The 24,009-nt window shown below is 38.4% G+C and overlaps 1 protein-coding gene across 1 annotated transcript in view; it reads right to left on the minus strand.

Annotated features, from left to right (window-relative positions):
* The window catches only part of LOC408443, a 50,179-nt gene extending 38,578 nt beyond the window's left edge, over positions 1 to 11,601 (minus strand). The window contains exon 1 of the mRNA XM_391991.5: positions 9,591 to 11,601. Coding sequence (XP_391991.1) covers positions 9,591 to 9,963 — 373 coding nt within the window. The 5' untranslated portion in view covers positions 9,964 to 11,601. The remainder of the gene's footprint in view (positions 1 to 9,590) is intronic.
* Positions 11,602 to 24,009: the final 12,408 nt, after the last annotated feature.

A 24,009-nucleotide genomic window follows, 5' to 3' on the forward strand; every position in this document is an offset into this window, starting at 1 on the left:
CACGCGTCGCTATTTTTAAACATATTTTTTTTTTTTTAAACTCGATTCCTTCGAAATGGACAAAATATTAAATTTTATTTATTAAACGAAAGAAATTAATTCGAATCAACGCCCATATTTATATCCAATATCCATCGCAAAAGGTTAATAAGTTGAAGGAATGTCGCTTCTTATTTCACGGCATCCAAATGACTTCGGCTTCTTTTCAGAAGCGGTTATCGTTGGGCATCCTGTCATTATTTTACGATTAGACGAAACGAACGGACTAGCATTAGGCGGGTTGACACAAAAACCACTGATTTGTCGAGCTGGATGAAAGCGATGGGGAAGATGAATCGATGGAAGCACGATGGGACATACACATATATATATATATATAAGAAAGAGAGAGAGAGAGAGAAAAAAAGAAAAAGCTTGGAATTAACGATCCTCGGTTGAGATCGATTACGGAAGCTCGAATAAATCACATTATCAACATGTCTCTGCGTTACGTCTCAATCTGTGATCCATCATCGTAAACGTGGAAGGTTTTAAACTAACAACGCGCACCATGATAACTCGTTCCTCTCTATCTTAAACATCAGAAAAAACCATTGCAAAATAGCAATTTTACGTATCACGTATCTTCAATGAACAAATTTCCAACTCTTTTTTCCTTTTCCTGAATTCCCAAGAATAAAATAAAGATTGTTAAAACGAATCACTTGAAATTCACTTAAATTGCACAAGATGAAATTATATAAAATAAACAAAAAAGAAAAATATTCAAAATTTTCTCATCCCTTCAAATACTTAAGAATCAAAAACATATTACACAAAATTGAGAAAAATCCAATAACAACTCTATCCATCAAATACGCCCTACGAATTTTTAAAAATCAAAAAATAAAACATCTCCAAAACCATCCACTTTCCAATTTCAAAATTGAACCCAGAAAATGGGAAATTTCACGCAAGAAATAAAAAGAAACTGAATACTAACACACACACATACACACACACATGCGCGCGCGCTGCCGAAATAAGAAAATCCCCCATAAATTCGAAAGCAAAATTCGAAGCGTCATCAATCATAGGGGGCATGAGAGGCGCGCGGGCTCAGAAATTAACGCGATACAGATCGGCGCTCGCTTGTTCCCGCTTTCATCGTCGGCATGAGCCGAGGAGAGGACTTCATCTGGCAAAGGGTTTCGCCTCGGTGTCGCGAACCGGTCATTATTCACGCGTTTCCACGTAATCTGCTCGTAGCGGATCGTGCAATTTCCACGAACGTAGCCGTGGATCGAGCGATCAAGACGGATCGCCGCGATTTAGAAGCCCGGCCCGAGGAGCAAACACCGGATAGGCGTGTACCGACGGCAAAAGGGCAACGATTTCTCCTTTCCTGCTCTAACGATCGCTTGTATGCGCGCGAGAGAAAGAGAGAGAGAGAGAGAGAAAAGGAAAAAGTTTAACGATCGTGTAAAGCGTACGCACGCGACTACGTGCGAGCATCCTATCGCTGGACAATTATGTAAACGAGACTTTTCTTCTGGCCCTTTTCGCCTTCTGGAGTACGTGTTAGGGAAATTGCGGTTGATCCGCGTTTCTTCGAAATGAGAGGTGTGCGCGCGCGCGCGTTGCTCTTCGTGCGATTAATGAAGATGTTGGGAAGACGTGTTTGATTGTATTCGAGGAGGGATAGATCGTTTCCTTCCGATTCTCCAATTTGATTGTGATAATTGGACGTTTTTATCACGAATATATCGTTGTGCATGTGTTTTTCCTTTCTTTTTTTGATTTGACAATTGAATCGTTGATGTAACGGTTTGTATTCCATCAATCTATTTTTCCTTTTATCGATTGGATCGTGGCTGATCTTTTTCAACAGGCAATAAGAAAGGCATAATGTAATTATAATCCACAATCTTCCTTTCCACATAAAAATACTCCATATTATGTATACACCAACATCTCTTCTCGAAGGAAAACAAATTCTACCAAGTAACTACTCCTTCTGCGTATTATTATTTTAATAAATTATTACTTTATTCGCAACTTTCTAAACCAGCTTTCTTCCACAAGCCACAACTACAACTTTTTCCTCTTCTTTTTTTTTTCCCCCCTAAGAGGTAAAAAAAAAAAAGAAGAATGAAAGAAAGAAAGAAAGAAAGAAAGAGAGAAAAGAAGCAGAGGAAGAGAGAGAGGAAGAGAGGGAATTAAAATTAACGCTACGCCGTCCAAAAGCCGTCCCCGCCATCGCGCAACCGCGATATAAATTTCTTCAAACTCGTGCAATTAAGGTAAACAAACTCGGACACGCTCCAATTAAGCGCGACACCCCTTCGAACAAACCAGAAACGGTTGTTTGTCCAAAACCCAAAAGCGGCGTGCCCGGGCCGAATTAAACTCAAGAAAACGGCGCAAACTTCCTGCCCCCTTGATAACGAGGAAACTTTAACCCCCCCCTCCCCTCCCTCCCTCCCCTTGTTTAACCCCTGGACCGATTCAACCAACCAGCGACGACGCGTTCTCGTCACACCATTGTGCAACGGGCATCCCAGGCCCGTAAAAGCGCGGCCCCAACACACGGCCCCAACACGCTCTATTCCTTTACCACTTTATTCCCTCTTTTCGACCACTTTCTCACCGGTTTATCCGGATTTTATCCCCCGAGCGGAATATTAATTAGCAATGGCCCCCAACACTCGCGATATCCTCCCGGCGTTAATTTCCTATATATAATAGTATTTGGCTATGTAATTAGCTCGACGCTCGAGGGCGCCGCTAATAAAGAGAGAAATTATTGGATTCCATCGGAATCCGATTCGGATAAACGGTCCCGCGATCGCTTCGTTTAACCGCTTCGCTTCGATACGATTGATCCATATTTTCCCATACATCATCGCGGGAAAATCAAACGCCTCTTCTCGGCTGGAACGCGAGAAGGCCTCGGAGATAAAAATATTTTGCGTAAATTGTTTTTCTTAATTGGGTTTAACGAGAGAGAGAGAGAGAGAGGGGGGAATAATCCGTTCGGAATAATTTGTTTGCCCGTTTCGATTAAAACTTTTTATTCGAGAATATAACACCGTGACTCATTCGGTCACGTGAACATGAACGCGTTGTCTTTATTACTTTTCCGATGTGAGCGAGGAAAATAATTAAGAGGATTAATACGATACGGCAATTGAAAATATCAATATTCATTTACAAGTTTGCACGCAGAGATTGGAGATATATATTTCTTAAAATAGATACGAATTTTCATCGCGTTGATACTCGTTGATACGAGAATATGGTATATCGAGATGAAGTTATGGTTAATGGAAAAATTAAATTGCGTCTAATTTTAATCTACGTTGACACGATTTCGATATGTATAAATAATTATTGGATTCGAATAATAATATAAAAATACATTTTTCTTCTTCTTTATATACAAAATGTTTTATTGTGAAAAGAAGAAGAAGTTGTTGTTGTTGTTGTTGCTTATTATTATTTCTAACTAATTCAATATAAAGAAGGAATATTTTAAATAAACGTGAAACACACTTTTCAAAGCCACGGGCTCCGTTATTTCATTTTAACAGAAACTATTTCAAGTGAACAGATTAGAAGAAGAAAGAAAAAAAAGAAAGAAAGAAAGAAAGAAGGAGAAGAAAAAAAAAAAGAAAAAAGAAAAGATTCTCCAAATGAGAATTTCTCTTCGATTTCTCCTCTGTTCCTTTCATTTTGTTCATTTCAATTTAATACCGAAAACTTAATATATTAAGATATTTCCGGATCGAATCATTAATCAGAAAACAATCTTAACGATTCAGATTTTAATTATAATTGTAATTACAACGGATCGCGGCATGTCGCGAGAATTAAATGAAAAAAAAAAAAAAAAAGAAGAAGAAGAAAGAGAGGAAGAAGGAGAGGAAGGAAGAAAGAAGTAGAAAATAGAGAATTTGCAGAAACAATTTACGCAATTTTTCGCACGTTCTATCTCGTGTGCTTGTTAAACGGCGACTAAATAGCACGGTTTAAATAGATTAGGCGCGATCTGGGAGGGTCAACTATGAAAAGGTTGATTTAGAATCGTGGTTTCCAAACGATGGCTCGGATCCATCGTCACGGAATGTTAGCGAAGAGAATTTAGGTAGCCGATGTATTCGAATCCGAATGGAATTTTTTAATTATAAATGGAATATAATACCCACGAATATGTATGCTATGAAGTTTGAAAGTTTTTTTTTTTTTTTTTTTTTCTATTTTTCATTGCCCGGAGGAACAGGATGTGTATTTTAATTAAAAAATTATGGATGAAGCGATCTGTAGTGATTTTATCATATTTTCTAAATTGAAGAAGAATCAATTTAATCCTGAATATTATTTTTTCTTTTTTTTTTTTTTCATTCAGTTAATTTATAAATTTTAAAGAATATTTAAGAAGATCTTTTTTTCTTTCTTCCTTTTTTTTTTTTCTTCTTCTTTTTTCAGGTAAGTAAATTCGAGTATTTTAATTTAAAGATTTAATAATAAGATGATAAACAGTGTTTCTAATGATTAATCCATTGTTAGGAAGATGTAATGGAAGATGGTAATAATGACGTTTATATAAATATTCATAAATAATGTAATTATCAGAGCTTACTTTGTTATATAAGTATATTATATTTGATATTTTTATATATTATTTTATGTTATAAATATTGAAAATCTCGCGAGTTATTATGATTATCAAGATGTTACAAGATATATTGAAATTTTAATAAGTTTTTATTAACGCAGATATGATTTATTTCAATGACGATTAACAAGTTTGTTAAAATTTTAATAACCCGCGTGATCATTTAATTAATTTAATGTATAAAATTGTAAAAATAATACAAAATAAAAGTCTGTAAATCAAGAAAAAAAACTTCAACTTGTTGATCCATTAATATTACATTAAGTATTAAAAATATACAAATTCGGAATATATTCAACAACATTACGAGATAAGAAAATAGATAATAAAGCCTAGAGATAACGATATCGGGAAACATAAAAATATTCTCAAATAACAAGAATCGTAAATCTAGAATTGCGAAGGTGGGCTGTTCTTTAAATAGAATAATCACAAACTTATTACCAACAACGTGATAAAACTTCAATAACCTTCAATAAACTTCTAAAAGAATCTAATTTCACGACGATGTTTTTAACGAGATAAATAACTGTACCGTAATAATACACCGAGAAAATAAATAATATATGAAAAATCAAAAATACACCCATATATTCCACTGAAATTACTTAAAAACCTTGCTCAAAGAGGAGTAGAGGAGAGGAGAGGAGAGAGGGGGTAGGGAAAGGAGGGAATAAAAATAAAAAGAAGAAAGAAAAACGGAAAGAATAAATAAATAAATAAATAAATAAAAATCAACAAAATAATTTCAAGTTTATCAAACAGTGGCCCATCGAAGAAACCAGTCCTCAATTACAATTCCACGAAAACCGATCAATTTCCTCGAGCTATCCTTATTACTAAAATAACTCAATAACTCGGGGCGGAGGACTATAATCAGTTCACGATAATTACTCGTCGTGAACAGTCCCTCGGAATTAATTGGTCGAGTAGGAGATCGAATACGAAAATTTCACGTAATTTCCCGTCAAAATGGGAATAAAATAAAACCGGCGGTGAAAAACAATAAAATCGGCGGCCGATTATCGGCGTCCGAACTTCGATTACTCCCCCGTCTAATTAAATGGGAGACCGTGCCCGAGATAGTTTCCAGTTTCTTGTCTTCCACTTTCCCGTCTATTATACCTTTTTATCAATTACGAAAGCAGCGGATTAAAGAGATATATCTTTAATATTCAGGAGAGAAAATAATGGGGGACGGTTTGAGAAATTCATATCCCTACACTCTCTTTTCTTAATATTTCCTTTTCTTTTTTTAATACACCGGATAATTAATTATTCGAGTACAAAAAAATTTGCGAGAAGAACGTATCAATTTTTGGGTATAGAAATATATCGTTATTGTCGAAGAGATGGGTCGCATCCAACATCCCCAATTGATCAATTTGCAACGTTCACGTGGCACGTTCGATCGAATCGTTCAAAATTGATTGCGACGACCAATAAATTAGCTGGAAACGAGATGCTCGTTCGAGATGTTCAAAGGTTGGGAAAGAAGAGGATGAAAAGAAAGCGAGACACCTCTCGCGGTGCTGATCTCTCACGGCTGTCAGACGTGACACGTTTATCTTAAACAGCGTTACGTTCAACACTCGAGGAACTCATTAGTTAGGTTGCGCACATGCAGTTCGCGTTTTACGTTCACGCTTGCCTACGTTCGTTGGCCCATTAGCAAAATTAGAAAGAGAATATTATTTTAAACGCGCCGCGTGCTGTGAAAACGCTCGCAAAGAATTGCGAGTTTCGCTTCGAACCGCTCCTCGCCCTTCCTCCTTACCATTCGTTTCTTCTTCTTCTTCTTCCTTCACGTCTCCATCTTTCACTTTCTCGATCGTATTTTTCCAAATATCCGTGTATGTATCTACATCTTGTGAAATTTTCACTTCTTTCTTTAATTATTTATTAACAATTCTCGCGAATCAATGTTTGAAAGAATTCAATGAACGCTGTTCACTCTTCGAACTCTTAAACTTTTTCTTAATCTAATACAGTTTCTCCAAATCATGTTTCAAGAATGGAAAACCGATTGATAGAATTATTACGGAAATCAACGAATCAATTAGCTGTTGTAATTGAATAATTTACATCGAAACTATATTTTCAGATTTTTAGAATAATTAGAAGATATCAGTGAAACAGTGATCATTTCAAACAGAAAAATGTGGGAAAAAATAATAAAAATATTGCTCGCCGTCCAAATTAATAAGCGTACGAGACTTCGCGTACGACGAAACATTATATTTCACGGAAAAAAGAAAAAAAAACAAGAAGAAAAAAGGGAGGAGGAAAAAATAAAATTACCGAGAATTCATGCGAGTAACCCGGAATATCGTGTGAACTCTAACAACAAAATTATCATCGAGAAAAAATGGAACAATTTGTTTTCGAAGCTGACGCTCGTAAATCTTCGATGATTCGATCATAATATTCTGGAACGACGAGTCATCCGCCATCGATAAATAAAAACAGAAATCATTGCCAAGAATATGGTCAAGATCGCCACGGTTTTACGCAAGTTTCCAACGAAACGGAACCGGGAGGGGAAAAAAAAAGTTTCGAGAAAGAAAGATGGAAAAGAAGAGAGTGGAAAGAGAGAGAGGTAGATAGAGTTAAGTGGTGCTCCCTTCGAGGTATAAACAAGCGTTAGGGACATGAATGGGATCACGTAAAAAACAGATTTCCACCCTCGATCTCGTACACGAAACGTGATTTCAGGCCGTCAACTTGGAAGGAAGGGTGGAAAAAGGGCGTTGCGGATTGGGGCTAACCCTGTAAGCGATCCCAGGGGCTCGTCAGGAACGATCTTATGATTGACCGTGTTACGACACTCCCTGTAGACCATTTTCCGAACGTATCCTGGAAATACGTTCGAACTGGAGGCCGATACACGGAGGAGGAAGCGCGCGTGTGGCTCGAGATTCGATTCGAATGGGCTATTTGGGGGTGTTTGGGGTGGTTGGGATTGAACCGTGATCGAGAATATTCGATTGTATAAAATCCTTTGCCATCGACGTTGTACACGTTGGATGGCAATTTTGATTGTTTATTAATCGAGGTGAAAGGTAAATTTATTTATTATTAATTCTTCTTCTTCTTTTTTTTTTTTTAAATCGATAACAATTGTTGTTCTTTTCTTTTCTTTTTTCTTAAATTTAGAATGCATACAAGATGCAAAAAGATTTCAAAGAAGACATTTTTATTATTTAATTTCTCCTTTTGTAATTGTATTTATAAAAAATTTTTAAGGTATAGATGAATGCCTGCAGTTTATTCGAAAATTGATAATAGAAATTTTTTTCCATAAGCCAATGAATGATTTTGGTTTCTGAAAGGCTCAAAGAGGAAGTTAATCATGAGATTTCACATTTTTATGGATAACGTTGTCATAATTTTTGTAATGTTCGTATTAATTAATGTCGCAATTATTAATTTTTTTAATAATTCCCGTTTAACACGTTTGGTCGGTAAAACCTATTTCTTTCTAGGAATTACTATATTTAAAATTTTACACTAACTTGTCGATTTAAAGAAACTTGCGAAATTCATATATCCCATAGCCGAAAAGTAATGCATCATCGAAATAATCGAAGGTGTTTTTAAATTATCGGGAATATTGCGATCCCTGCGCCAAGCTTGGAAACGTGAAACTGGTTCCATATCACATTTATTAAAATATTAACGCGAGAATATTCCGGCGCATTTACTTATTATAAATAATCCAGCTTATGATAATCATTTCGCTACGCCTGACTCACTAGACGCTTAACAATAATGTTTATCCCGCTGTGCAAAATGTTAACCGAGTTACACTTCGTGAAATATAACGATTCCATCCCGTAATAGATGAAATTATTTCGCGAGCCCCTGTTAAAATTTTAAACCACGCATTGTATGCATTAATAACGCGAGGAGGGGAGGAGGGAGGGGAGGGAAGTACGAGACAAACAAGTTGCTTCGATATAACGTGGGGTGAAAAATTTACTTTTAGTAAAAAAAAAAATTGAAGATAATTTTCTCCTAATAAGGAACGAATTTACCACAACAAAGAAAGAAGAAAAGAAACATTGAAATTTAAGAATGATTTCTTTTCTCATCGAAAACGAATATCGTTCGTTGAGATTCGACAGAGATTATTAGACAATTAATCGATAATTTTTTTCCTTCGTAAACCCGTTCGACATTTTATCAAATATGCGGAGGAAGCCAGTTTCTAATCTGTTTTAATATAGCCAAGATTAGAAGCGCGGAGTAACAGTTTAATTTTCCTAGTTAAATCGAGCAATAAACTATCGAGCAATCTGCAAGTTCCCTATCTTATTTGCCTCAAAATTGCAGCTTATCGCGGCATAAGTATGCAAACTATCGTTAGTAAGGAAACCTGGCAATGAATTCGAAATTGAGTTTCAATTTAGTCCAAAAGTAGATCGGATACCTCTCTCTCTCTCTTCTTAACTCTCGTAATTCCACTTTTTTCCCTCCGATAAAACGATTTTAAAAACGACCGATGCAACAACGTATCGACACGTATCCCGTGTACAAATATCATAAACAAAAGAAAAACTATCAAAGAGAAACAAACGTAACAAACGTACGTCTATAAATACACTTATAAACTATCTACAGAAAAAGAAATATCCGATACGGATTAGAACAGATGGAAAGATCGATTTCATCCATCCCCAATAATTACTATCTCAAACGAACAGAGTTATTAACTCGATTAATCTCAGAAAATTCTAACGAGGAAAAAACAAACCGACGAATCAAACCCGACAAACAAACGTCATCTTGCAAGCAGCTGCCGCGCTCATTATTCCAAACAACTTGGCTACAACTTGGTCCGTAAGCTCTGCGTAATAAGAAAAAAAAGAAAAAAAGAAGAAGAAGAAGAAGAAGAATAAGAAGAGGAGGAGGAAAAATAAAGGCCACTTACCTTTCTTCTCGTCATCCTCGTCGGCATGATCGGCACCGTGATGAAGATGATGGGCGGTCGGATGGTGGCTAGTTATCGCCGGCACCAGGGGGTGGTTCCCCAGTGCCGGATGCGGATGATGAGGATGATGATGACTGAGGAACCTGACAGCGGCAGCCGCCGCCTGATGCTGGGCCTGCATCGTCTGCTGTACCTGGCTTTGTACCTGGCCGAGGACCGGATGATGGGGTGGCCATCCTGCCAGGTGGAACGGAAACACGGGTGTCGCCCTCTGGAACAGCCTGGCCGGTGTCAGCAGGGAACCACCGGAACCGGCGGAACCGCTACCAGGAGGCAGTGGGAAGGACAGACCACCTCCTGGCTCCAGGACCATGTTTGGTACCAACGTGGCGACTGTTTCTCTCTCCGCTGGAGAGATCTCACTTATTTTGCATCTATATCCTTCCGAGCTCGATGACGCACTACGAGCGAGGTAGCCGCGGTTCCTTCATATGAGCTGACGAGTGTTGCGAAGTTTTTCTTGGAACTCTCGAAGCCTCGAGATATTATTGTTGCACACGTGCGATGTCGATAAGTTTTTGTCTGGATATGGACTGTTGTGGTCGCTTCGTTTGTTTACATCTTACTATATAAGAGAGAATTGACGTTGGGATAAATGGAGTTTAAAGATTTTTTAGAGATACGCGGATAGAATGGTGTTCATATTTGAAAGGGAATCAATGGTTGGCGGAGATGTAAAGGCGGATTGTGTTAACGTGGTTGTGGCAAGTCGACACCCGTCGGAAAGCGTGCTTAGAGAATTCTGTCTATCTATGGTAACCAGTCTTTTTCGCTTTTTCAAACGATTCCTTCGGCGAAAGGATTTCGATAAATTTTCCGCTCTCTTTCCCCCCTATCTTTTATCTCGATCTCTTCAGTCTCGTATTCGTTCTTTTTCTCTACCAAAGTCCTCGAGAAATTTCACAAAAACAATTTTAAACTCCATGAAACGAACTCGGTCGAAACTGTCAGTTTTATTCGAGCGATAATTTCGTCGATATTTCTGTATCGATCTCAACAATCCATCGGCCCTTTCTCCGTCACAATTTCCCCGACAATTATCACTCGGTCACTGAAAACAATTTTATGAAAAAAAAAAATCAGGCTATAACCCCATCAGTCTAAGATCCTGTCCAATCCTCGTCCCGAATGTCCATCTTCCCTCAACGCACCGAACTTGTAAAAGTCACCAAGTGAAACAGGATCATCTCGACAATCGCACAGGTCAAACAAAATCACTGGAGTCAAAGGGATGACACTTGTTAAAGACAACCGCCTTTAGGGCAATGCGATCGCACCTGGGGTTACGTAATTGGCCGGCCACGAAAACACTGATCAGCTGACGAGATTAGAGGCACCAAAAAAGGGGTGTTTCGGAGGGTGCGTGGTTCGAATTCGGCCAATTCGCGCGACGAACGCGATTCCAGGGATTCCTCGGCCTGGCAAGGACCTGTTAGTGTGTTTAGGACCACTACGGCACGAGCCAACGGCACAGCACTATCTGGCTGCCGAGCGAAGTCAACGGCTCCCCTCTGTCTATGGATTTGAAACTGGTTTGGATCGCCACCCAGAGGCACCCGATTGGCCGGCCGGATAGCGGGTTCACGGGTGCCACTCCGTTCCCGGCCAATGGGGACGGATGGATTACGAGGCGAACTCCGCCTCGTGCACGGTTTTTTTGCCCTGGAATTGAATCGACGCCCCTTCCTCCCGGTAATAGGCACCCTGGTGGGGATGAATCAATTGGTGGCTGCCCTGAAACCAGCCGCAAGATGGCTCCTCCCTTCCCCACTGCGTTCGGGGAAACCACCCCTGGCTCGAGGAGCCTGGCCAACAGCTTCGACCTTAGCCTCCAATTCCGCCAGATACACTCTTCCTCCAAGCTAGAAATTTTCTTCTCCGGGAAAAATCGTCCTCCATATTTTTCCCTCCTCTTTCCTATTTCCCTTCCTTCGCTTATTTCTTTCTTTCTTTCTTTCTTTATTCTATTCGTTTCTATTTATTTTATTTATTTATTTCATTTTTTTTAAATATGCAATTACAAGTATACAGTCCACGCTCGAGGAGAATTTTTATTAGAGATGGGATAAATTTTTTAGATCGGAACGAGTTAGGGGGGGAGAAGATGGTTTCGAAGATGGAAAGTATAACAGAACGAAAGAAACTCGACCAACGTTGTCCATCTTCGATGGAACGAGGCCGACAACGTTTCCCTTTCTTCGCGATCGTTTCTCCCGACGATTGTTGTGCCTCCACCACTCCTCCCCCCCACCACCCCACCAGAGGCGTATCTTCCACCCCCTCCAGCCCTCGAGGGCACGATCCTCTTTTAATAAGAGGAGCTCAGAGCTCGGAGGCGTTAAGTAATTACATCTATTCTCTTCTGGGGAGGAAATTACCTGCGCCTCGGGGTGGGAAAAATTAGGAAATTAAAATTAACCCCCGCCACCTGGCTCGTCGTCGTGTCGCTTCTCCCTCCTCCCACCCTGCCGCCACACTGTTCGCCATTTCTGTTCCCGTGTTCTGTTCTCTCTCTTCTCTCCACGGTTCCTACCACGGCTCGCGGTGGTACTCTCGCCGGATAGAACTCTTCGTTCTCTCGAATTTAGGAGGAGCCGGCGGCCATTACCGCTTACGTAATCTTTTTACAGCGGCGGCACCTTGTTAAGCAAAGTTATTTAACGTCGGGACGAAAGGATGGCCTCTCAGTTGGCCCGCGTTTTCTCGTCCATTTGCCCGAAATGGAGGAACGCAATTGTCTTTTCAATCAAATTTCTAATTTCTTCTCGATATTCCAAGTCGAAATCCGATCCTCGATCATCTAATCGATCGATTATCTTGCAATATTTTTTCCAAACGTTTCCTCGAGCGGAAATTTTTTTCAAGAGATCAATCTCTCGTCGACAAAAATTCGTAGAACGAAACACGGATATCGAATTATCATCGCGAATATTCACTCGATGCTCGCCACGAGTCTATATAATTATTTGCTATAATAAATAATTCCTCGCGCGTGATCAAATTCTCAAATGAAAAATTCACTCTCGATACTTATCCTCTCTATTTCAAATGGGAAATAAAAATCTCTCGCCTCCACCACGTGCCGTTTAATCCGTCCGACATCCGTTTCTCGGAACCGCGCAACCGAGTTCAAGCGAAAACTTGGTGGAACTCGGCGCACCAGTACGGAGAAACTGGCGAGTTCCTAATTTACACAGCCGCCACATTCTCCGAACCCCTTTTGGCCGGGGCTCCTGAGTGCCGTCGGAACTTTGCCGACGATTAAAACGCTTTAGTAATTAACTGGGTCTCCTCACCTTCCCTGGTAACAGTTACCAAACCCACCATCACACGCTCCTTCCGCCAACCAGTGTCGAGCCACTGTCTCCCTCTTCCTCTCTCCCTCTCCTTCTTCCTCTCTCTCTCTCTCTCCCTGTACCGCCGATTCTCCCTCTTCTTACAACTCGCCTCTTCTTCTCACCCTGTTCCACCCTCTTTCGCGCCACTTCTGGCCCGGTGGCGCATATTTAGGGATCGTCGGTCGACGAAGGTTGCCCTGGCAACGACAGAGAGGGTTTCTCGACAGTGGTTGCCCTGGCAACCCTGGCTCACTCCGCTCCTTCATCTTCCCTCCGGAAGCCGGCTTCACCACCACCACAAGGGTGGATTCAATTCGTGAGAGCGGGAACGAATCGACTGTTGGCGAGGTGGGTGGGTGGACGTAGGCCGGAGAGGAGGAGGAGGAGGAGGAGGAGGAGGAGGATGGGAGGAGGGGGGAAGGGGAAGGAGAGAAAAGATGCCGCACGTTCGGTGATTGTATTTGATAGCCTGACCGTGGACGTGGGGAAAACGAAGATCTGACCTTGATTAAAGCGGAGCCCGCTGGATTCTTTTCGGTTTCTAGTTTCTGGTGAAAATGGCTCGGGAGAATTTAATATTTGGGAAAATATTCTGGTTCGTTTTCTTTTTTCTCTCTCTCTCTTTTTTGTTCAGGTGGATGATGAGAACGATTTTTTAATTATTTATTTAAGGCGAGCAGTGAATATCGTTTTGTTGAAATTGGTTGAGTTTGGAGGTTGGTTCAAAGTTTCATAGAGAGTTTGAATAAATGGTTTTCGGTTAATTCTTTTCGATGGGTATTGAATAGTATTTCGAAAAGATTGATCAATTTCGTCGAGTAATGTTAATTAAGAGAGTTTAATATAAAAGTATTGCCCGATCATTGCTTACGTTCATTGCTTCAAGTCTTGAAGATTAACAAATGCAGAATGTTTCTAAGTAGGCCATAGAAATCAAAATAAATAAATAATTAACGAAATACAGAATTTATGTGAGTAATTGTAAAGTATTCTTCATTTTCTCCACTTGCAGTAATAGAATAATGTGTTAATGATTTTGAAGATGATTTACGCCTTTAACCTACATTGTTAATTAAATTTTTTCATTTCTATGAAAGTTCCGTTCGGCATAATTGTAAAAATAAGTAAAAGATTATCTATCCAATTTATCTGAAAACTACTTAAATCTCGAAACGAAACTAATATCATTATTTCAAGTGAAAGATACATTTCACTCTTCAAAGAACAAATGTGTTAATGTTCATAATCCAAATAATAAATCGAGTACAAAAGATATAAAATCACAATTTATTTAACTCCATCATCATTTAAAAAAAATAGAAATTCAATGATCGCGTTAGGATTATAATAATTTTATGACCTGAATATGAAAAAAACAAATTTGTCTTTCTTTCCATTTTATATATGTATATATTTAATGGAATATATATTTTTGGCGAGTAATAATAAAATAAAAAATAATTCACGTAATAGAAAATTAAAGAGCAACGTCTACTACACGTACGTGTTGCTGATCCCTGAGGAATAACCGAGCTTACATGTAAATACACCAACGAATTTCATGGACAACTTCGAAACAACTACGATTTAAAAAGATGGAGCAAGAATCAAAAAGAATATATATATATAAAAAAAAGTGAAGAATCATAGTAAGTGTTAAGTCCAACTTAGGAAATAAAACTATGGTGTAATACAAGTTATTTCAACATACTAATTACAATTTAAAACCAATATAATACTAAAAGTGGAGAATATAATAAAAATATATTTAAAAAAGCTATTATAAGAAATATTAAATATCAATTTATAAATTACGAATTCTGAATTATTATTCAAAAAAAAAAAAGATATTCCATCCTCGAAATTACCAATAGAAGATAATATCGGATAATGCAACGAATAATTATCGTGCGTATTCTTATCGACACCGAATACACGATAAATTTTCAATTAACAAATTCTAAATTATTCCTCTCTAAAAAAAAAAAAAAAAAAACTATACAATCCCAACAATTACAACATTATAATTCCGTTCTCAAAAATATTTCCATCGATCAAGGAAAGAAAACTCGTCGCCAATTACAATGGTGGCGAAAAATTATGTCGGGCCAGACGATTTTATCGAGCCAATAAAAACGGGCGCGCGTCGTACTCGGGTTCTGTAATAAAGAAAAACGGCCGTGGCGACGGGTCGAATTTCCCTGACGTCGCGTGAAAATTCCCCGCTACTCGCGGACGTTCGTTTATGAAAAATTGATCGGGCCACGATATCTCACGTTTAGGCGGAATCCGTTGAAGGAAAGCAGGACACGCGCCGCTCGTCCATCAAAAAACCGCGGCGCGGGTGGTAACGTGGTTTAATATAAAACTTAAATAACGATACAGCGCCGCCATGACGAAAATGGGAAATAATCTTATGAATAACTTCTTCCCAGAGGGGTGATTCGCGGCGTCAGAGAGTCGAGAGAGAGAGAGAGTCGTGGCAAATTTGAGTACAGCCTGCGCCATCTTACGAATTATCTCGACATCTCGATCGTCGTTCCGAATTTGATTGATTCTGATCGCTTCGATTTGCAAAATTTTTTTATTCGATCAGGATGAGAGAAATAACGTGATGGTGTTTCGATAATGTAAAATCTTGAAAATTTTGTTCGTGAATTATTGAAAATATGTATCGAGTATAATTTTTGTCTATCTTGTAGGGAAAGGGATATTTCTTTTTTTTCCTTTTTTCCTCATTGAACAGTAGTATTAATTTTTGCAAAGAAAAAGAAAAAGAAAAGAAACATAAACGTGTTAGTTAAGAAGAGAATTAAGTATCGCGTGGAGAGTAAAAAGGAATTTTAATTGAAACTTAAGTTAGGTTAGAAATATTTTTAAATTTTTGTATTTAAAAAAAAAGAAAAAATGGAGATTAATATGAGTTTTACAACCATTTTAATTATTATTGGACAATTTATAAAAGTAACGTGTCCAATATAGTATATATTGAAAGAGAAATAAATTTGTTGAGAAAAAAAAGAAAAAGAAAAGGAAAAAAAGAAAAAAAAATTTGAATATTATGCACAAAATTACCATTTCTTCCACGCACAAGTATCATAACTCGAATGCATGAATTATTTATCACGTAATGTAATTAGAGGATAAGAGTTTCATTGATAAATTACAACTTCCTCGACAATTTGTTCCAAAGTTATTGCAACTTTCTTTATCATAAACTTAATTCACGAAATTTATTCCACACTTGCGAAACTTTCATACTTATTTACGATAATTACTTATTTATTTTGAAAGACGACGTGACACAACACATTTCCCCACCACGAATTGATAAATTAGAACTTTCCTTGAAATTTTCGAGTATATTTTCACTTCCATCCGTGCATTTGTCACTTTTTTTTTTAATTGCGATTTCCTCCTCTCTTCACACGCGCGCGAAAACTCTCACGAGCGCTCAAGGCCACTACTTTCATCTCACGAGCTATCACTTCTTTTTACTAAATAATGACATACACGTATATATAATGTGACGAGCGTGTTTATATTTCATTAACCGGGAAGAATAATAAATAAATGAATAAAAATAAATGGATAAATACGACAATAAATTATTTCCCGGCATACGTTGTCGCACCATGGAATTCTTCTTTTTTTATCGCCACCACCATTCAGAACCTATCCTCCGAGACAAAGTTTTTCCTTCTACGTACACCACTCGCTGAAAAAAAACACCATCGCGTTCGAGCGCATGTGAAAAACACATGTAATGGTGTAATGATACGGTTCGCAGACGAACGCGTTTAGATTTTCTTTACGCGTTGATCGCGATGAGGGAGAGAGAGACAGGGAGAGAAAGAGAGAGAGAGAGAGAAATATACACACGATTCAAATGGAAGTGCGCGCGTTTCCACTAATTACCCGCTAATTGATAAATTAGAATCTCGACATGCACCCGGTTATTCGACTCGCGTCAACGCATTCCGCTCGTTTCAATTTATAACTCATTCAATCCGACGTAATTCTACGCGTGTTTAACTTTTGCATTATCATAAGTGGTACAAATCGGCGGATATTAAGCTGACGTCTCTAGATCTATCTCGTTACTTTTCTATCATTTTCAAAGAATACGATAAATTTATTGTGCTACTTTAATAATCGAGAACGATTATATATATCCTTTTTTTTAACTTCCTTTCTAATCTCGCTTCAATAAAATGATTTATTTTATTTTTTTCAGACTTTCAATTTTCTTCCAAACAAATTTTTCTTCGATGTCGAATAAACAGACACGTGTGTGTGTTTGATTAAATGATCAAAAAATTGAAAAAAAAAAAAAAAAGAAAGGACCTCATCACTCCAATTTTTCCAATATCACGAAATTCTCTGTCTCTCCCTTTCTCTCTCTCTCTTTTTTTTCGTATTACTCGTGCAAATATTAATACTGAAACTAATACCAGTTATAATAAACGAAATGGAATGAAAATTTTAAAATTCTCCTATTGAATCTCATAATTTCGATCCTTGGAGGAAGAATAAAGAAATAAAATGAAATGATAAAAAACATTCTCCTCTCTGCTCCCTCCCTCCTCCTCCTCCTCCCCCATTTATTTACTTTAATATAATCGTGTCGGATGTATTTATCTCTCCCAATAGCCAGATAATCCAAGCTTTTCGATCGATCGAATGGAAGGGAGGGGGGAGAAAAAAAATTCAAGCACGATTGTACGTGTCCAGTTGCAGCCTATTTTCAGGGTTGGGTATTTGCCCGATAAAAATTCCACACCGGTGGCGGTAGATAATTATTTTTCAGATAAGAGCCGAGAAGAAGAATTTAGCGGCCAGGCGGTTCGTTGCCGCGTGCCAAGAGCCAGGACGACTAATTAAGTGCGCCGTAAGTTAATTGAGCCGCGTAGGAGGAGGAGGAGGAGAAGGAGGCGCGAGGAGATACGAGGGAAACGTTAAACTGTGTAAACATCGGGCTAATTACTTCGAGACTTTATCGTGCCACCGCGACCGCTCCGTCGAATCAAGATTTCGATTCCACGATATTCTACGACGAAATAGAAGACGTTTAATGGAATAATGAAATACCAATCATCGAATATATTTTTTTAATTGGAGATTTGGAAGGAGTTTGATGTAACCCTTTATGAGAGTTTCGACGATTACGAAATTATACAATTTTGAATTTTTTAATTGTATGAATAACGAATTCTGGAAATTTTTTAATTATAGTGTTGGAATTTGCAAGGAAATTTTATTAATTACTCCAAAAGAATTTTCAGAGAAAGTAAAAAAAAAGTAAAAGATTTATAATAAACAGCGAATTTCAATCGATCTTTAATAATAAGATCTTTTTCAATTTGGGAGAGTAAAGAAATTGTTATAAAGTTTTGCACGTTTAAAGGAAGGAAAAGAAGGAAAAGTGAGAAGGGAAGATCGATGAATATGAGAAACGTCACGAGCCAGAGCGGAAATTGAACGAGGACAAAGGAAACTCGTCACGATGACGAGTCGCGATTTAATGAACGCGCCTCAAACCCCGCGTTCTTAACCCCGACTCCTCATCTAATCTATCCTATTTTTTCTTTTTCTTCTTTCCTTCTCCGTTTCACCGATCGGGCCGTCCCGCTTTTTTTCCACAATCAAAACGCGATAAAGATGTCAAACGTCAGTTAACTGGCCACGGGGTCGTGACCGTACTTGCATTGAGAAATTTCAATTCATGAGCTCGGTTCATCCATTGATCGCTAGAGCCATCATATCTCGGTTACGTAATAATATATCTCGTGACCGGATATCGATTCGGAAAACATTAAGCCATCCATCGAGGTATATCAATTTCCGCTTGGTTCAATCGACGAGCAAAATTCTGAAGCATATTTTTCTTTTCTCTCTCTCTCTCTCACTCTCTCTTCCTAGAACAGTTATAATTTTAACTTTTTTAAACGTTTTCTGCAACAATATTGACACGAATATTGTTTTCTAATAATTACAATCGAGCTCGAATGACAATTTCAAAATTTAACATCCCCTATCTTCGAATTTTCAAATGAAAGACCAACATTCTTAATAAAAATTAATATATCTCGAAAAATCTTTTTATCTTCTTGAAATTTCGAATCGTCCATTTATCATTTCGACTGAAAAATAAAATTTATCGGATAAATTTTCGTTCATTCGATATCCCCACGAATCTAACTCTCTTTCTCTCTCTCTCTGAAAAAAGAAAAATAAATAAATAAAATCCTCTCCACCCTTTCGAAATCCTTCCAATCCACACCTCTCCACTCCCACGCAAACCTCACCTCGATCCACGGTTTCTCCTCTCCTACGGAGCAAAAATTTCCCTCCCCCCTTCCCTCTCCATCCCCGGAAGCCGAGTATCTCGAGATTCGCGGTTGCTTTGCAAGTCTAATTGCCGGCACGAGAATCGCGAACGAACGAAGAGGGACAAGAGTTGTAAAGAGGCGAGAGGAGAGAAAGAGGGTGGTGGAAGAACGTATATATATATATATATATATATAGGAAAGGACTTTAGCTCGCGAGGAGAGGAACGGCCATAACAGGAGCGCAAAAATGGGGTTGCCGGTGAAAGGGAGATGCAAAGATGGCTGCTGCAACGAGGTGTCTACTACGCTTCTCTCCTCTCTTCCTCTCCTTTCTTCTTGCCCCCTTCACATCCACCGCAACGTTTCCTCCAACGTTTTCCATCCTTCGATTTCGGTTCCACCACGAGTTTCTCCACCGTGTTCGTCCCGTCGATAGGGGATTCGAGTCACGCTCGGGCGGTTAGTTCTGATTAGCGACAGGGCGAATGACGTACCACCAGGCAGGATCCCGTGCCTCGAATACGGAAGCAGATACGATGCAAGAGCCAACGTGACCAAGCCACCGCCGCTGTTTTATGGGAATTTATTTAAGAGGATCCGCGAGACGCCTTCGGCCCTACACGAGCTGAGGATATCCTTGGAAACGCGATGGGTACATAAGATTTCTTATTTAGTTAGCTCGATGGTGGGGGGATGCTTTGCACCATGAGGAGGGATGAGATCCACTGTTTCTAATGGTTTGGTGGTTTTGTTTTGTTGTTGGTTGGAGTTGTTGACGAGATTTGATTCGCAGAGGCAATGAAAATTTTCCAAATTTTTGAAGTGATTGATTCGATGATGTTTCTATCAATTGAGTTTTAATTCTATTCTTCTGACAATAGTAGTATTAAGAAGACGTGAAATATTCGAGTTTGGTCGAAGTATTCTCACCTAAAATTATTACGCTTTATTAAAACAATTTAATAATATAAACAAGAAATATATAAAAGAAGGATTGTTATACAAAAATATCGTTCGATATTTTTCTAATCACGAACAAAATAATTTTACTCCGGAACAAACTTTGTTAGAGAGATAACTCGCCAAATAACTACACTAACAGATGTACCTGCTCGACATTTTATACTTTTTAATACAGAGATACTGTATTAAATATTTGTATTACGTTCCATGATGTTTCGAAATGGGCGCGTAACCCATTTCTCCCCGAAAATTTTTCACACGCGTTTCCCTCAACGCGAGGGGAAAAAAAAAAAAAAAATAAAAATCGTCGACGTTGAGTTAATCGTCAGAGGTGATGTTATATATTTAACGGGGAAATTACATCTCGCCACGTACCTTGATTAAACACCGAATTTTCCCGTTGTAACCAGCCATCGTTATAATTAAATTAATTAGCCATTTACGTTGTGTTTATCATCGAATATTAAAACGTAGTGCGCACGGATCTTCCTGTCACTATGTTCCGATTAAATTGCCCACAGTGTCGATACAAATGATCAAGCTTAACCCGGATATATGGTACAATAACTAACAATCAGGGCGCGGCTAGTAAAAGCAACGCGGAACAAATTATTTTATTCTTCATTGAATAATACGAGCCGGCACGGTTTTGCGAGAAAAGAGAGGCCGACAGAATGTATCATCATCCTATTTTCCAATTTGCTCGTTCCAAAAACGAGCCCCTCCACCCCTCCTCCTCTCCCCTCCCTCCTCTTCCCTGGCTGTCAATTTTCTGAAAATTTTAACAGAATGGACCGGGGAAAATAGTAATTTTACGCCTCTTCGTCCCGGGGAATAAAAATAAAACGAGAATTTAAGGCTTTTTGGTGGAAAATTTTTTTTTGGTCCGTCCATCACAGGGATTGGAAACTATAAAAAAGAATTCTCCTATCTGTTGTAATTCAAATGGCTGACTTTTGGAAATATCTTCGTTGCTAATTTTCTACACTATTAACGAAATTTCAACGCTTTCACAATCAAAAGAGATCTAAAGAATTGCTATCACTTGGAATTTCTGCATGTAAGTGATAGAAATTTTATCAGAGGTCAGACGATAGTGAAAGCAATGTGTAAATTTATCAAATTAGAAAATTAAGAAGCCATTTTACACGAGTATTGAGCAATTGTAATAAAATTTTTCAAATCATGGCAAAATGAAAACCGAGCAAGATTGTTTGAATATCTTTCCAACAGCAAAATGATATTACAAAATTCCAAAAACTTGAATTCTCGTCAAACTCAACCTAAAAATAAATATAAAAATTAATGTATTTGTACATTAATCCTTAGCAGTTATCAATCTTATTAAACCTCTTTGTACCAAATATTTATTATTCTTCCACGAAAGATTGAACCCTATCCACCCCTTTTAAAAACACCCCTGTGAAACACTTTGGCACAGCATTATTCCAACCGATGGATCGAAAGGCCCGATACGGTACACAAGTAAGATACACTCACCAGATTCATCCTAGATCGGGCCACGTCTGTTTCAGAGGTGTCGAGCTGATTCACCGTAATCCGCTCGAAATTCGTGCCCGAGGAAGAGAGAGATCCAGCGTAGGAGAGAAGGGAAAGGACCGGCTGATAAAGGAAAGAAGGAACACCGTGTCCTCCTAAATCACGGAAAAAGAAGGCCGCCCTCTTCTTCCTCCTCTTCCTCTCGACCTTTCCACCCTCGTATCCTTCTCCCTCTCTCGAATCGTTCGTCGACTCACGAATCCTCCTCGCCCCTTATCGTCCAGACGATCTACATCTACGTCCGCACACCTCGGTACGATACCGTTTTCTTCTTCTTCTTCTTCTTCTTCTTCTTCTTCTTCTTCCTCCTCCTCCTCCTCTTCTTCGAAAGAGAAGAGACGCAGAGGCGATCGGACTCACTCACCAACACACGGCTCGGATAATGTAGTCCTCCGGTTGATTTATGGGTTAATAGTTAACCGGCCGTAAATAATGCTAATCACACTCTTATTATACGTTCTGGCAAACCAGTCGCTGCGAATGTTTTGTCCCCGGCTCCCGCCAAGAATTCAGACATGTTAGAATCCCTTTCTTCGGTGAGCTGTGCACTCCGATTGGACGGAGCCTATTCTTTAAATGCCTTATGGAAGTGGTGGAAGCGGACATCTTATTATGCATTGTGCGAATAAATGCGACGATGGATTCGTCTTTCCGTCCCGTGTCCGTGGGGAGATGATTGATCATCGAACATGGAGGACAGCGTTCGGGAGTTGGACACCTGAAATTGATTACGAGCTGTTAGAGTGATTTAATTTGATCCTTTTTTTCTTAAAAAAGGGCTAGGAACAAAATTGATAAAAAAGAATCAACTTTATATTATTAAGAATCATTTATATTATTTTAGAAAGGAAAAAATGATGTTATCAACGAGTCAATGTCTCGAGTGACATTATATATATCTTTGAGATAGAGATAGATTTTTAGATCGCTCCAAGATCCAAAGGTCGCGATATTTTATAAAAACAATTTTATAAAATATTGTAATTTGTATCGTGTATTGTATTCGAAAATATTTTCTGGAATTTTTAAAACAGAATTCCACGATGAATATCCAACTAGAATTCTAAAAAAAAAATTCAATTCTTCGTAATGAAATTCAGGCGAGGAATTATAAAAAGAAAAGAAAAGGTCCATTCGACGAAAATATCGAATGCTTGGATTTAAAGGAGGATGGCCGGAAATTGCGATTTCTAGGGATCGGAGGAACGTTCAGTCGACCAATACGAGGCCACCGAGCAAAATAGCCGATACATTTTATTTCACCAGCCGTGCTCCTCTCTGCGAATGGTGTGCTGACTCCGTGCTTTCCTCCCTCGTTTCCGCGCCACGAGCACCGTCTACGCGATTCACCCTCGAAAAAAAGTGTGCAAGACCAGGCCGTGGAGGGTGGTTCCAGCTGGAAATATCGGTCGGTCGATTGGAAACGGTTTAACCACGGCAAATTCCGCCGCGGATTGGATTGTATTTCGAAGGAACAATTTCGTCATCAGAGCCGCCACGAATTTCTTCGAAATCAAATTTGGCGAAACGAACGAATTCGATGACAAATACGATTGTCATAGGATAGAACGACAATGCGTTCAACTTTTCAAAGGTTGAGAAATTTGGAAACGAAAATGAGAGAAAATTGAAGTAAATAATATACGTTTCTCTCTTTTTTTTTTCTTGAAAAGAAATTAATAAATTTGAAGAGAAGTTTTTTTAATTAAGAATTACAAAATTTGCCTTTGATTTTTTATGATGACGATTAAGAAAATAATCTTGTTTTCAACAAGATTATTAGGTACTTAAAATTATGTATGGAGATAAATTTTTGATAAATTTATCCTTGATATGTATATATATTTTTTTTGTAAATTTCCGGCCATCTTGTTTGGCACGATAATAAGATTGATTTAAGATGAATGAACAAACACACGCTTGTGGAACTTCCTCAGGAAATGATCATGATTGGTCAATCGTTTGGGCTATATTCCTTATCAGTTTTACAAGAATAACCGACAAAATGTCGAAACTAATTCATCATTCAAAAACTAATTGCTGATATAATCTCACGAATCTCTCCGTATTTTTCCTTTCGCCCTTTGATCTTTGAAAAAAAATCGTGCATTTTTGTTAAATTTATTTTTAACAATCTTTACGCAAAAATCACTCTTTGCCAAGTGA

This window comes from Apis mellifera, linkage group LG14 (assembly GCF_003254395.2).
Source record: "Apis mellifera strain DH4 linkage group LG14, Amel_HAv3.1, whole genome shotgun sequence".
In the NCBI taxonomy this organism is placed as follows: domain Eukaryota; kingdom Metazoa; phylum Arthropoda; class Insecta; order Hymenoptera; family Apidae; genus Apis; species Apis mellifera.